At 49.0% G+C, this 15,120-nt stretch overlaps 3 protein-coding genes across 3 annotated transcripts; all 3 read right to left on the reverse strand.

The window, feature by feature from the left end:
* Positions 1-1,196: 1,196 nt before the first annotated feature.
* LOC119441930 (splicing factor, arginine/serine-rich 19-like) lies at positions 1,197-1,985 on the reverse strand. Its single transcript, XM_037706599.1, has one exon. It carries the CDS (start codon positions 1,983-1,985, stop codon positions 1,197-1,199), a length of 789 nt encoding a protein of 262 aa, XP_037562527.1.
* Positions 1,986-6,498: 4,513 nt separating this feature from the next.
* On the reverse strand, positions 6,499-7,287 carry LOC119441937 (splicing factor, arginine/serine-rich 19-like). The gene has a single exon (XM_037706612.1). It carries the CDS (start codon positions 7,285-7,287, stop codon positions 6,499-6,501), a length of 789 nt encoding a protein of 262 aa, XP_037562540.1.
* Positions 7,288-12,572: 5,285 nt separating this feature from the next.
* On the reverse strand, positions 12,573-13,358 carry LOC119441943 (splicing factor, arginine/serine-rich 19-like). The gene has a single exon (XM_037706625.1). The coding sequence runs from the start codon at positions 13,356-13,358 to the stop codon at positions 12,573-12,575; it is 786 nt and encodes a 261-aa protein (XP_037562553.1).
* Between the last annotated feature and the right edge of the window lie 1,762 nt (positions 13,359-15,120).

The raw sequence follows: 15,120 nt of genomic DNA on the forward strand, positions 1-15,120 counted from the left end.
TACCAAGACACACTGACCAGGTAACTATGCAGTTTTTAGCCTCGTTTTATCAGTGCAGAATATCCGTATTTAGATTCTGAAAGCACGACAAACGTTACTGAATTCCACCAAGCGTAGTGCAGAGGCTGTTTTACAACGGAGCTGTACGTATAGGGCTAGCATACCATTGAATTTTCGTTTCCGCACACAAAACCTATCATCATCAATGGCTCATACGCCCGTAAGCACTCATACCCCCGTAAGCAAGCAAAAAATGCAATGACTAGCCCCGTGAGACAGAGGCTGCAAACACTCAGCAAAGTGAAGCGAACAGTGCTTACATTCTTCGGAATCACGCATACAACATACGGAACCGCACGTCGAAAACTGTCATCATCAATGGCTTATACCCCCGTAAGCAAGCAAAATATGCAATGGATCATACCCCCTAAGGTAGAGGCTACAAGCACTCATCAAACTGCAGCGAACAGTGCACCACCGAAAATCGTGCCCGAGAGGCCGACCGTAAGCGGCACGCCAGAAGGACGACGCGTGTCGCGAATCGGAGAATGCGGCGAAGAGCCGCAAAAAGTCTCTTCGCTGTCGAAATGCGACGTCGAAAAGTTCATGGCTACTGCATGGGTTAGTTGCGATGACGCTACCCATCTGCTCGTTGTCGGTGATTTCAATGTGGATGTACATGTCGGGACCGAAAAGGGAATTTTTTCTCAGTATTGAACAGGCACAGTCAAGGTAAAGCTCACTTGTAGATTATGGCTAGCATTGGCCCATGTAATTTAGGTGCTCCCGACTTCAGGTACCAGGTCTCCCATGCAGTCCGCTTTTGGCAGCGCTGCCAGCCCTCAACCACTTAGCCCGACGAGATGCTGACAAGCTGATTAAAACCTCCCTCGATAATTCCTACCTTCCTCTGCGCACTTCATACAACTCATGTCACCTGCCTTATGAACTTTAACTGATAAGTCAATAAATTACGCCCTTGGAAACCTTTTCTGCGGGCAATAATTGAACAACAACAAAGCGCGTTAACAGTGAAATTTATTCCGGGCTTTCGCTGTGACACGCAGGCGAAGATTTCGCCATTGCAGCCGAGGTGCCACCTCTTTTCTCGATCTTCAGCTGGCAGCCAAGGCGAGGCTCAAGTGCAGATTTTCGCTGGATCTGGTCTACTTGCTTTCTCGATCACTGAGGTCTTTTTACTTGCGCTTGCTAGTTTTCTTAGGCTTGCCAGCACTCGTCCGCTTGGCCCGACGAGAATGCGATGAAGAGCTGCTTACTGCCTTCCTCGACTTGGCCCGCTTTCCTTTGCGGGTCGACGACGAACGGGTGCTACGGGCGTGGCGGCGCCGTTTCCCGCCACTCCTGGTGCTCATGCTCGCTGTTGACGTGCTGCTTTTGGAGCGGTGGTGGCGGCGACTCCAGCTGCGGCCCCTCTTTCTTCCATGGCTGCTCTCAGAGTCGATAGTGGACTTTCCATGGCGGCTGCGTTTGCGCTTGTGTCCACCATGGCCGCTGCGGGACGAATGCCGAGATCGTCCACGGCTCCTTCCCCTTTTGGCATGGTGGCTGCTGCTGCCGGGGGAGCGACTCCGCGAGCGGTGCCGACGCTTCGGATGCGTGGCCACGGAAGTATGAGCATCGCTCGGGGACGAGCTCCGCGGTCGCGTCTTCCGGCTCACCCTGTTCGACTTTGGTCCCTTGCTGGTGGACGGGAGATTCACGTCAGCGTCGGGTGGTGGTGCATCGTCGGCCTTTCTTGCCTTTCCGGAAGACGTGGTGGCGATGGGTTTTGGCGTTGCCGGCTTCGCTGACCGGGTCTTCGTTTCAGGGGTAGACGGGTCCTTCGCGGGCCTTCCCCGCGCTCTCTTAGCAGTGGGAGTCTCTTGAGAAGGACCGCCGCCATCGTCGGCAGCAGGTGGTTTTCGTTTTGTCGTCCTGGTCTTGCGCGTTGCCGCCTCCCTCTTGGCTGGCTCCTCCTTCTCCATGTTGGTTCACGCTCGGTGAGAAGCCTTGGCCTCGGGCCGCCGTATGCAGTCGCTGCCGACCAGCACTGTCTACCGCCAAGGCGCAGACAGGGAACGGGGTCCCGGGCCGAGCTTCGGGAGGAGCCGCGCCAGCAGTGCGAAGACGGCTGCCTGCCGCGCTCCGAGCCACCGCCGCTCTGATGATGGCCGATCGAGCGGCGTTCTCGAGGTCCGTGCAACGGCTCGTGGAGTGCTGGGCTTCTTTTTCCTCGGTCGCGCCGATCTTCCGCACAAAAGAACTACCTTTTGTAATATGCCAGTGGTTGGCTCTCAGTTAGCGATGTATTTTAGCGTTTCTTCCAGCACCCTAGAATACTTACCTGTTAGTGACAACTTCAAATTCATTAATTAATCTCGTCATTCTCCGCTAAACAACCCGATTCATGGCCAATACCTCCCTGCGTACATGTGGGTATACGCCACAAATACTCAGGACAGCAGCAACAATAACAACGCTTATGACAACAACAAGTACAGCAACATCAAGAAATACAAAAAGCGCAAACAGTGCGCCGAATTTACTTCCTCAAAGTATGTTTTTGCCCACAAAGTTTAGTATTGCCGGATGATTCGGTACATAATAGAAGAAATAGCTAGAAAGTTACACTCGGGAATTTCGTAATTGTGCGTAAAAAAGGGCGAGGCCCTAATGCAGATCAATGTAACTTCTTGTTCTCTTTTATTGTACCGACAATCAATCATTACTACCAATAATTTTAAGCTGAATCATTTCATTTCCGTTATATCCCTACGAGGTTTTTCACAATACTTGAAAGCGCGAATTTAACCTTTGACAGCGCTCTGCTTTCCCCCCCCCCTGCTTATCAAAAGTCCCCAAAATTAAGGAGAACAAAAAGTATTTGGTAAAGTTCCGCATCCACGGCCTTGAAGTGCTACATTCCAACATGCTGTGCGAGAGCTAGGTCTGCCTGTGTAATTCGCAATGTGCATAGACGGTGGTGCCACGGAGCGAAACGCTTCAGGGATCATCGGCACAGTGGCTCCGCGGCATCGAGCTCGTTTTCGTCTCTTTTGAAGGTATTGCTGTCTCATGATATCTAGTGTACACGCCATCAAACATTAATTTAAAAGAAACGAGATATGTTGCATGCCTCAGTGCACCAATCGCGCCGTCAAGGAAAAGATAAGCCTTAATTTGTTCCCGATGAACGCGCGTCGTGTAAAAGAATGGGTCGTAAATGTGCATGGATCTGGAAGTCTGTGACGCCGCCAATGGAAGTTTGCAGAGCGCAGTTCGTCACCGAAGTCTTTTTCGGTAGCGGAATCGAAGTCCAAAATTATAATTTATTGTTAATAGTGTTCACGAAATCATACACATTTTGCATTTGTACAACACTGTACAACACAAAGATACGCTAATGACTTCATGCCTGTGCTCCACAACCTAATGAAAATGGCAGGCTTAACCGGTAGCACACCAGTTTATCATTTATAGACTCTTTAGACAACAGGGCGTGGTTTTTGAGTAGAATGCAGAGGAAACTGAAGTACGCGTTATTTTGAGCGGCAGTAAATTGTTTTAACAAGCTGCAGGCATGTTACAGCGCTGTGTAAAAAGAGGACTGTGTACTTTCACAAAAAATTTAATGCATAATCGGCTAATTATCAATAATTCACTAATGAAGTTTTAACTAATTACCTTATAGCCCACTTGCAATTTACAAATTCTTCCTGTGGTGTTTGCTAGGCGTATCCTTTTGGAACAAATTCTGAGGATGACACCAGTTTCGAGATAATAATTCCCGAACTTTGCGGAGAAATGCATTGGCGTTCCAGCTACTTTCTTAACAAAATGTCGTTTTATGCATTGAAGTACAAAATTAACTGGAACGGCAATGCATTTCTCCGGAAACCTCACTCGGAGCTTCTTGGAACAATATCTTTAACATGCATTCGTTATTCCGTCCTGGTCAGGTGGTGTAGTTGGTAACCTTAACATGACCTGTGCTACTTCCGAAGAGGATACCTCTGTGTATTTCGAGAATGCAGGAGTGAAAGCAGAAGTATGAAGGCGTGTGGTGAACCAGTTTTCCAATCCTTCAGCCAATTCGCGACTTCAAACAAATGCTTGCCACCTAGTGGCCACGCCGACAAACAGCTGAACAACAACAAAAGGTTCAGGCTTGAAGAGGAAGAGGGTGTCCTATCACAGCATGCGCTGAATGCCTCGTAGTACTCAAATCGTCGTAATGTCGCCGCGCACAAGGCCGAAAATGAAAAAAGACGATGTCGAAACACTCTTGTTCTGTACTATTGTGTGTGTCATCGCGGTGGGAAAACCGCAATGTATGATTTCATCGTTTCCAGAAAGAAGCAGACGACGCGCATCGGACAGCGACTTGGATAAGTAACTACCGATAGGAAAAAGGAACGGATACTTTAACAGTTCGTTCGAAACACTTCACTCGCGACAACTTCTCTCGTCCTGGCGAGTATATTATTGCTTTATTTTTGTTTATTTTAGCTATATTGCTGGATTTTAATCGCGGAGTGTACTTTGTTCAGGCAGGTACTTTCATAAATTATAGTGATGTAGTACGTTTAAGCTTCATTTCGCTTTGATTGTTTATAGCTTTCTGCCCCACCATTAGTGTTACTAACGTTTTAAATATTCTCGCTAATGTACTTTTGTCTGCAGGCACGATAGCAGGAATGATAATTACCTCGGAAGGTCTGAAGTTGATCATGACACGTGTTATGCCACGAGGCGACATATCGTTTGCATAGCAAGCTTCAGTTTAGCGGTACAGGCCGAAGATGATGTTTTCTCATTCAACGCGGTGAGTTAATTCCTTGGTCCCTAAAATTTAGAAGCAACTGCAAACAGCGCTCGTTCCAGCTTTGGAGTATTCAACCGGCGCACAGAGCAGCTAGTTTGCTTTCCGACACTGTGCACACTAAGTTCCATTACAAACGGTTCAATTCGTTTCCAAGTCATGCATTTACACTAATACAACTGACTTTGCCAAAATAAAACGCTCGCTAAATTTTGGAACCCTGTTGGAAGAAACTCAACTTGATCTGACTGGTTGTTTTCACTTCTCTCGTTTCACCGGGTTTTGAGGATTTCTACGGGCGGCAGGTGTCTTCTGCGTTCCCAAGCCCGGGCCCTACGTACTCAAACACTGCGTACTTCGAGCAAGAACAAGCGCCCGTAATCGGAGGCAGATGACCTTATCACAGGTATCAGCTAACTATAAAAAAGAAGGAAAAGAAGGTGCAACCCGACTCACAAACAGAACTCTCATTTGTTTTTCTACCAAGACACACTGACCAGGTAACTATGCAGTTTTTAGCCTCGTTTTATCAGTGCAGAATATCCGTATTTAGATTCTGAAAGCACGACAAACGTTACTGAATTCCACCAAGCGTAGTGCAGAGGCTGTTTTACAACGGAGCTGTACGTATAGGGCTAGCATACCATTGAATTTTCGTTTCCGCACACAAAACCTATCATCATCAATGGCTCATACGCCCGTAAGCACTCATACCCCCGTAAGCAAGCAAAAAATGCAATGACTAGCCCCGTGAGACAGAGGCTGCAAACACTCAGCAAAGTGAAGCGAACAGTGCTTACATTCTTCGGAATCACGCATACAACATACGGAACCGCACGTCGAAAACTGGCATCATCAATGGCTTATACCCCCGTAAGCAAGCAAAATATGCAATGGATCATACCCCCTAAGGTAGAGGCTACAAGCACTCATCAAACTGCAGCGAACAGTGCACCACCGAAAATCGTGCCCGAGAGGCCGACCGTAAGCGGCAGGCCAGAAGGACGACGCGTGTCGCGAATCGGAGAATGCGGCGAAGAGCCGCAAAAAGTCTCTTCGCTGTCGAAATGCGACGTCGAAAAGTTCATGGCTACTGCATGGGTTAGTTGCGATGACGCTACCCATCTGCTCGTTGTCGGTGATTTCAATGTGGATGTACATGTCGGGACCGAAAAGGGAATTTTTTCTCAGTATTGAACAGGCACAGTCAAGGTAAAGCTCACTTGTAGATTATGGCTAGCATTGGCCCATGTAATTTAGGTGCTCCCGACTTCAGGTACCAGGTCTCCCATGCAGTCCGCTTTTGGCAGCGCTGCCAGCCCTCAACCACTTAGCCCGACGAGATGCCGACAAGCTGATTAAAACCTCCCTCGATAATTCCTACCTTCCTCTGCGCACTTCATACAACTCATGTCACCTGCCTTATGAACTTTAACTGATTAGTCAATAAATTACGCCCTTGGAAACCTTTTCTGCGGGCAATAATTGAACAACAACAAAGCGCGTTAACAGTGAAATTTATTCCGGGCTTTCGCTGTGACACGCAGGCGAAGATTTCGCCATTGCAGCCGAGGTGCCACCTCTTTTCTCGATCTTCAGCTGGCAGCCAAGGCGAGGCTCAAGTGCAGATTTTCGCTGGATCTGGTCTACTTGCTTTCTCGATCACTGAGGTCTTTTTACTTGCGCTTGCTAGTTTTCTTAGGCTTGCCAGCACTCGTCCGCTTGGCCCGACGAGAATGCGATGAAGAGCTGCTTACCGCCTTCCTCGACTTGGCCCGCTTTCCTTTGCGGGTCGACGACGAACGGGTGCTACGGGCGTGGCGGCGCCGTTTCCCGCCACTCCTGGTGCTCATGCTCGCTGTTGAGGTGCTGCTTTTGGAGCGGTGGTGGCGGCGACTCCTGCTGCGGCCCCTCTTTCTTCCATGGCTGCTCTCAGAGTCGATAGTGGACTTTCCATGGCGGCTGCGTTTGCGCTTGTGTCCACCATGGCCGCTGCGGGACGAATGCCGAGATCGTCCACGGCTCCTTCCCCTTTTGGCATGGTGGCTGCTGCTGCCGGGGGAGCGACTCCGCGAGCGGTGCCGACGCTTCGGATGCGTGGCCACGGAAGTATGAGCATCGCTCGGGGACGAGCTCCGCGGTCGCGTCTTCCGGCTCACCCTGTTCGACTTTGGTCCCTTGCTGGTGGACGGGAGATTCACGTCAGCGTCGGGTGGTGGTGCATCGTCGGCCTTTCTTGCCTTTCCGGAAGACGTGGTGGCGATGGGTTTTGGCGTTGCCGGCTTCGCTGACCGGGTCTTCGTTTCAGGGGTAGACGGGTCCTTCGCGGGCCTTCCCCGCGCTCTCTTAGCAGTGGGAGTCTCTTGAGAAGGACCGCCGCCATCGTCGGCAGCAGGTGGTTTTCGTTTTGTCGTCCTGGTCTTGCGCGTTGCCGCCTCCCTCTTGGCTGGCTCCTCCTTCTCCATGTTGGTTCACGCTCGGTGAGAAGCCTTGGCCTCGGGCCGCCGTATGCAGTCGCTGCCGACCAGCACTGTCTACCGCCAAGGCGCAGACAGGGAACGGGGTCCCGGGCCCAGCTTCGGGAGGAGCCGCGCCAGCAGTGCGAAGACGGCTGCCTGCCGCGCTCCGAGCCACCGCCGCTCTGATGATGGCCGATCGAGCGGCGTTCTCGAGGTCCGTGCAACGGCTCGTGGAGTGCTGGGCTTCTTTTTCCTCGGTCGCGCCGATCTTCCGCACAAAAGAACTACCTTTTGTAATATGCCAGTGGTTGGCTCTCAGTTAGCGATGTATTTTAGCGTTTCTTCCAGCACCCTAGAATACTTACCTGTTAGTGACAACTTCAAATTCATTAATTAATCTCGTCATTCTCCGCTAAACAACCCGATTCATGGCCAATACCTCCCTGCGTACATGTGGGTATACGCCACAAATACTCAGGACAGCAGCAACAATAACAACGCTTATGACAACAACAAGTACAGCAACATCAAGAAATACAAAAAGCGCAAACAGTGCGCCGAATTTACTTCCTCAAAGTATGTTTTTGCCCACAAAGTTTAGTATTGCCGGATGATTCGGTACATGATAGAAGAAATAGCTAGAAAGTTACACTCGGGAATTTCGTAATTGTGCGTAAAAAAGGGCGAGGCCCTAATGCAGATCAATGTAACTTCTTGTTCTCTTTTATTGTACCGACAATCAATCATTACTACCGATAACTTTAAGCTGAATCATTTCATTTCCGTTATATCCCTACGAGGTTTTTCACAATACTTGAAAGCGCGAATTTAACCTTTGACAGCGCTCTGCTTCCCCCCCCCCCCCCTGCTTATCAAAAGTCCCCAAAATTAAGGAGAACAAAAAGTATTTGGTAAAGTTCCGCATCCACGGCCTTGAAGTGCTACATTCCAACATGCTGTGCAAGAGCTAGGTCTGCCTGTGTAATTCGCAATGTGCATAGACGGTGGTGCCACGGAGCGAAACGCTTCAGTGATCATCGGCACAGTGGCTCCGCGGCATCGAGCTCGTTTTCGTCTCTTTTGAAGGTATTGCTGTCTCATGATATCTAGTATATACACGCCATCGAACATAAATTTAAAAGCAACGAGATATGTTGCATGCCTCAGTGCACCAATCGCGCCGTCAAGGACAAGATAAGCCTTAATTTGTTCCCGATGAACGCGCGTCGTGTAAAAGAATGGGTCGTAAATGTGCATGGATCTGGAAGTCTGTGACGCCGCCAATGGAAGTTTGCAGAGCGCAGTTCGTCACCGAAGTCTTTTTCGGTAGCGGAATCGAAGTCCAAAATTATAATTTATTGTTAATAGTGTTCACGAAATCATACACATTTTGCATTTGTACAACACTGTACAACACAAAGATACGCTAATGACTTCATGCCTGTGCTCCACAACCTAATGAAAATGGCAGGCTTAACCGGTAGCGCACCAGTTTATCATTTATAGACTCTTTAGACAACAGGGCGTGGTTTTTGAGTAGCATGCAGAGGAAACTGAAGTACGCGTTATTTTGAGCGGCAGTAAATTGTTTTAACAAGCTGCAGGCATGTTACAGCGCTGTGTAAAAAGAGGACTGTGTACTTTCACAAAAAATTTAATGCATAATCGGCTAATTATCAATAATTCACTAATGAAGTTTTAACTAATTACCTTATAGCCCACTTGCAATTTACAAATTCTTCCTGTGGTGTTTGCTAGGCGTATCCTTTTGGAACAAATTCTGAGGATGACACCAGTTTCGAGATAATAATTCCCGAACTTTGCGGAGAAATGCATTGGCGTTCCAGCTACTTTCTTAACAAAATGTCGTTTTATGCATTGAAGTACAAAATTAACTGGAACGGCAATGCATTTCTCCGGAAAGCTCACTCGGAGCTTCTTGGAACAATATCTTTAACATGCATTCGTTATTCCGTCCGGGTCAGGTGGTGTAGTTGGTAACCTTAACATGACCTGTGCTACTTCCGAAGAGGATACCTCTGTGTATTTCGAGAATGCAGGAGTGAAAGCAGAAGTATGAAGGCGTGTGGTGAACCAGTTTTCCAATCCTTCAGCCAATTCGCGACTCCAAACAAATGCTTGCCAGCTAGTGGCCACGCCGACAAACAGCTGAACAACAACAAAAGGTTCAGGCTTGAAGAGGAAGAGGGTGTCCTATCACAGCATGCGCTGAATGCCTCGTAGTACTCAAATCGTCGTAATGTCGCCGCGCACAAGGCCGAAAATGAAAAAAGACGATGTCGAAACACTCTTGTTCTGTACTATTGTGTGTGTCATCGCGGTGGGAAAACCGCAATGTATGATTTCATCGTTTCCAGAAAGAAGCAGACGACGCGCACCGGACAGCGACTTGGATAAGTAACTACCGATAGGAAAAAGGAACGGATACTTTAACAGTTCGTTCGAAACACTTCACTCGCGACAACTTCTCTCGTCCTGGCGAGTATATTATTGCTTTATTTTTGTTTATTTTAGCTATATTGCTGGATTTTAATCGCGGAGTGTACTTTGTTCAGGCAGGTACTTTCATAAATTATAGTGATGTAGTACGTTTAAGCTTCATTTCGCTTTGATCGTTTATAGCTTTCTGCCCCACCATTAGTGTTACTAACGTTTTAAATATTCTCGCTAATGTACTTTTGTCTGCAGGCACGATAGCAGGAATGATAATTACCTCGGAAGGTCTGAAGTTGATCATGACACGTGTTATGCCACGAGGCGACATATCGTTTGCATAGCAAGCTTCAGTTTAGCGGTACAGGCCGAAGATGATGTTTTCTCATTCAACGCGGTGAGTTAATTCCTTGGTCCCTAAAATTTAGAAGCAACTGCAAACAGCGCTCGTTCCAGCTTTGGAGTATTCAACCGGCGCACAGAGCAGCTAGTTTGCTTTCCGACACTGTGCACACTAAGTTCCATTACAAACGGTTCAATTCGTTTCCAAGTCATGCATTTACACTAATACAACTGACTTTGCCAAAATAAAACGCTCGCTAAATTTTGGAACCCTGTTGGAAGAAACTCAACTTGATCTGACTGGTTGTTTTCACTTCTCTCGTTTCACCGGGTTTTGAGGATTTCTACGGGCGGCAGGTGTCTTCTGCGTTCCCAAGCCCGGGCCCTACGTACTCAAACACTGCGTACTTCGAGCAAGAACAAGCGCCCGTAATCGGAGGCAGATGACCTTATCACAGGTATCAGCTAACTATAAAAAAGAAGGAAAAGAAGGTGCAACCCGACTCACAAACAGAACTCTCATTTGTTTTTCTACCAAGACACACTGACCAGGTAACTATGCAGTTTTTAGCCTCGTTTTATCAGTGCAGAATATCCGTATTTAGATTCTGAAAGCACGACAAACGTTACTGAATTCCACCAAGCGTAGTGCAGAGGCTGTTTTACAACGGAGCTGTACGTATAGGGCTAGCATACCATTGAATTTTCGTTTCCGCACACAAAACCTATCATCATCAATGGCTCATACGCCCGTAAGCACTCATACCCCCGTAAGCAAGCAAAAAATGCAATGACTAGCCCCGTGAGACAGAGGCTGCAAACACTCAGCAAAGTGAAGCGCACAGTGCTTACATTCTTCGGAATCACGCATACAACATACGGAACCGCACGTCGAAAACTGGCATCATCAATGGCTTATACCCCCGTAAGCAAGCAAAATATGCAATGGATCATACCCCCTAAGGTAGAGGCTACAAGCAATCATCAAACTGCAGCGAACAGTGCACCACCGAAAATCGTGCCCGAGAGGCCGACCGTAAGCGGCAGGCCAGAAGGACGACGCGTGTCGCGAATCGGAGAATGCGGCGAAGAGCCGCAAAAGGTCTCTTCGCTGTCGAATGCGACGTCGAAAAGTTCATGGCTACTGCATGGGTTAGTTGCGATGACGCTACCCATCTGCTCGTTGTCGGTGATTTCAATGTGGATGTACATGTCGGGACCGAAAAGGGAATTTACGCGTTGCGTGTTCCGAGAGATTTCGCTTGCGATGCCACGCCGATCCGGTCCACCGACCATTCAGCGGCGTACAGCGCAAGCGTGCTGGGACGCACGCTATCACGGAGAGCGAACGCACTCAATCCCCCACGCGCAAGCAAGGAAGCGGGAAGCCAGCGCCGGAGGGAGCGGGGGGGGGGGGGGGGGGGGGGCACTTCTACTGTGCCAACAACCGCGCTCGTCGCTCGGCCGCACGGTCTCTTATCTCTCCCGCGCGCAAGCAAGGAAGCGGGAAGCCAGCGCCGGAGGAAGCGGGGGGGGGGGGGGGGGGGGGCACTTTTCTTCTGCCAACAACCGCGCTCGTCGCTCGCCGCACCGTCTCTTATCTCCACACGGCTCTGACCTTTATGAGCCGTGCATTCGCGGCTCAGTTCCTGTTGAAGCGATAGACCGCACGTACCTTCGCCCGCAGCGGCGTATGCTTGCTGCCAGCGTTTTGACAGACGTCTGCAGTCTTTCAGTGTGATCTCTTCATGTTTGTTTGTGCGCGCTCACACTACGCTTGTTCATTCAGTTAGTAATAGTCGGGTCACATTATCAAAGATTGTGTCTGCAGTTGTGAGTATGCCGATCAGGGTATATCACAGCGACCACAAAGCCATTATGACCGTCATTACTAAGTGACAATGAAGTGATGCAATAAAGTTTTTACCACAAGTTTTCTTACCACAAGGTTTACAGCTCCGCTGGTTATCCACCTTCGCAGGGCGGAATGACCTTTAGTTTTTTTCTCAGTATTGAACAGGCACAGTCAAGGTAAAGCTCACTTGTAGATTATGGCTAGCATTCGCCCATGTCATTTAAGTGCTCCCGACTCCAGGTACCCGGTCTCCCATGCAGTCCGCTTTTGGCAGCGCTGCCAGCCCTCAACCACTTAGCCCGATGAGATGCCGACAAGCTGATTAAAACCTCCCTCGATAATTCCTACCTTCCTCTGCGCACTTCATACAACTCATGTCACCTGCCTTATGAACTTTAACTGATTAGTCAATAAATTACGCCCTTGGAAACCTTTTCTGCGGGCAATAATTGAACAACAACAAAGCGCGTTAACAGTGAAATTTATTCCGGGCTTTCGCTGTGACACGCAGGCGAAGATTTCGCCATTGCAGCCGAGGTGCCACCTCTTTTCTCGATCTTCAGCTGGCAGCCAAGGCGAGGCTCAAGTGTAGATTTTCGCTGGATCTGGTCTACTTGCTTTCTCGATCACTGAGGTCTTTTTACTTGCGCTCGCTAGTTTTCTTAGGCTTGCCAGCACTCGTCCGCTTGGCCCGACGAGAATGCGATGAAGAGCTGCTTACTGCCTTCCTCGACTTGGCCCGCTTTCCTTTGCGGGTCGACGACGAACGGGTGCTACGGGCGTGGCGGCGCCGTTTCCCGCCACTCCTGGTGCTCATGCTCGCTGTTGAGGCGCTGCTTTTGGAGCGGTGGCGGCGACTCCTGCTGCGGCCCTTCTTTCTTCCGTGGCTTCTCTCGGAGTCGGTTGTGGACTTTCCATGGCGGCTGCGTTTGCGCTTGTGTCCACCATGGCCGCTGCGGGACGAATGCCGAGATCGTCCACGGCTCCTTCCCCTTTTGGCATGGTGGCTGCTGCTGCCGGGGGAGCGACTCCGCGAGCGGTGCCGACGCTTCGGATGCGTGGCCACGGAAGTATGAGCATCGCTCGGGGACGAGCTCCGCGGTCGCGTCTTCCGGCTCACCCTGTTCGACTTTGGTCCCTTGCTGGTGGACGGGAGATTCACGTCAGCGTCGGGTGGTGGTGCATCGTTGGCCTTTCTTGCCTTTCCGGAAGGCGTGGTGGCGATGGGTTTTGGCGTTACCGGCTTCGCTGACCGGGTCTTCGTTTCAGGGGTAGACGGGTCCTTCGCGGGCCTTCCCCGCGCTCTCTTAGCAGTGGGAGTCTCTTGAGAAGGACCGCCGCCATCGTCGGCAGCAGGTGGTTTCCGCTTTGTCGTCCTGGTCTTGCGCGTTGCCGCCTCCCTCTTGGCTGGCTCCTCCTTCTCCATGTTGGTTCACGCTCGGTGAGAAGCCTTGGCCTCGGGCCGCCGTATGCAGTCGCTGCCGACCAGCACTGTCTACCGCCAAGGCGCAGACAGGGAACGGGTTCCCGGGCCCAGCTTCGGGAGGAGCCGCGCCAGCAGTGCGAGGACGGCTGCCTGCCGCGCTCCGAGCCACCGCCGCTCTGATGATGGCCGATCGAACGGCGTTCTCGAGGCCCGTGCTACGGCTCGTGATGATGATGATGATGATGATGATGTCCTCAGCACATGGCTCGTACCCACTTCGGGTGATTGGCCAAGAATTGAGCATCTGAACTTTTAGATATGCATTCTGAAACTACAGTTAATGTGCATTTTAGTAATCAGAACAACAGACAGATTAATTTTTCTGAACTGCATAATTTATAATACTAGTGCCATAAATTAAAACTGAAATATCTCTCAGAGAATTGTAAAAGTGGGAATTAAAAATTTTATTCGTTTTGTTGATTGAATGAAACCACAAACGGCATCAAATACGTCCCTGTGGCTAAAGCTCAATACCGAGGCACCGAAAGTGAGTACTGATTGAGATGTTAAATTTAACCCTAATTTAGCAAGCGGTATTTCAAGAAGTCTTTTTCTGTGTAATTTATACTGACGACAGATTAAAAAATAGTGTTCTACGGTTTCTATTTCTAGGCAGAATTGGCACAGCAGCGATATCGCCAGACCAGCCCTGTGTAAATATAAATTTAATGGCGGGACACGGCAACGTAATTTTGTAAGGATGACTTCCGATTGTCTTGATGGACACCAATGAATTTTCCACGGAAATTTTAGGTGCTGAAATTCAGTCCATGATGTTATTGTTTCCATGATATCTCTACGAATTGCATGTTTCCGATATCTGATCGCTGTTATTTCTGCCACCACTGGAAGGACCGATAGTATCGGTCCATTCAGGGATGCTCTCGCTAATGAATCGGCCATTTCATTTAAATGTAATCCGCAGTGTCCTGGTACCCATAATAGTTTTATAAGATTCATCTGGGGGGGAACTAATGTTAGAAACGTCCTTAGAGCCGGTGAACTTGTTGAAGCTGTAAGCGCAGTACAGACAGAAAGGGAATCTGTTAGAATTAACGCGCTGGATTCATTTAAAGGGAGTTTCCGCAAAGCTAGAATCATTGCTAGGAGCTCAGCTTCAAATACAGGAGTGAAATCTGGTAGTCTGAAGGAGAATGACCAACCAAGCGAAAGCGAGAAAATGCCTACGCCCGCCTTTTCGTCATTCACGGAAGCGTCAGTGGCTATTATGTTAATTGTGTGTACGTGTGCAAGGTAATCTTGCAACATATTATTTAATAACCGGACTGAATGAAACTTAGGGTTCTGTGGGAAAATTTCATCTAATTCAATCTTTAAATTCGAATTTGAATCATATGATGGAATAACGTCTCGAATTTTTACATTCAAACTGTCTAATTGATTTTGTACAAAAATAACCTGTGGGGTGTGAAAACGTGGCCAATGAGCAAGAAAGGAGTTTAGATCGTTTATAAATACATATTCAGATCGTCTAATTGGAGAACTGTAAAATTTGAGAAATGTTTGTATCGTTAAGATGCGGAATCTTCAGGGCAATGTTAGTAGGCGCGCTTCCTGATAAAGAACATTGTTTGCTACAAACCTAGGGAGTCCCAGGCACAGGCGCAGGGCTTCACGCTCCAATAGAACCAGAGGCTTAGTTTTATAAGCAGGGCTTCCCGAGAACAATACACAGCCG

This window comes from Dermacentor silvarum, chromosome 1, assembly GCF_013339745.2.
Source record: "Dermacentor silvarum isolate Dsil-2018 chromosome 1, BIME_Dsil_1.4, whole genome shotgun sequence".
NCBI lineage: Eukaryota > Metazoa > Arthropoda > Arachnida > Ixodida > Ixodidae > Dermacentor > Dermacentor silvarum.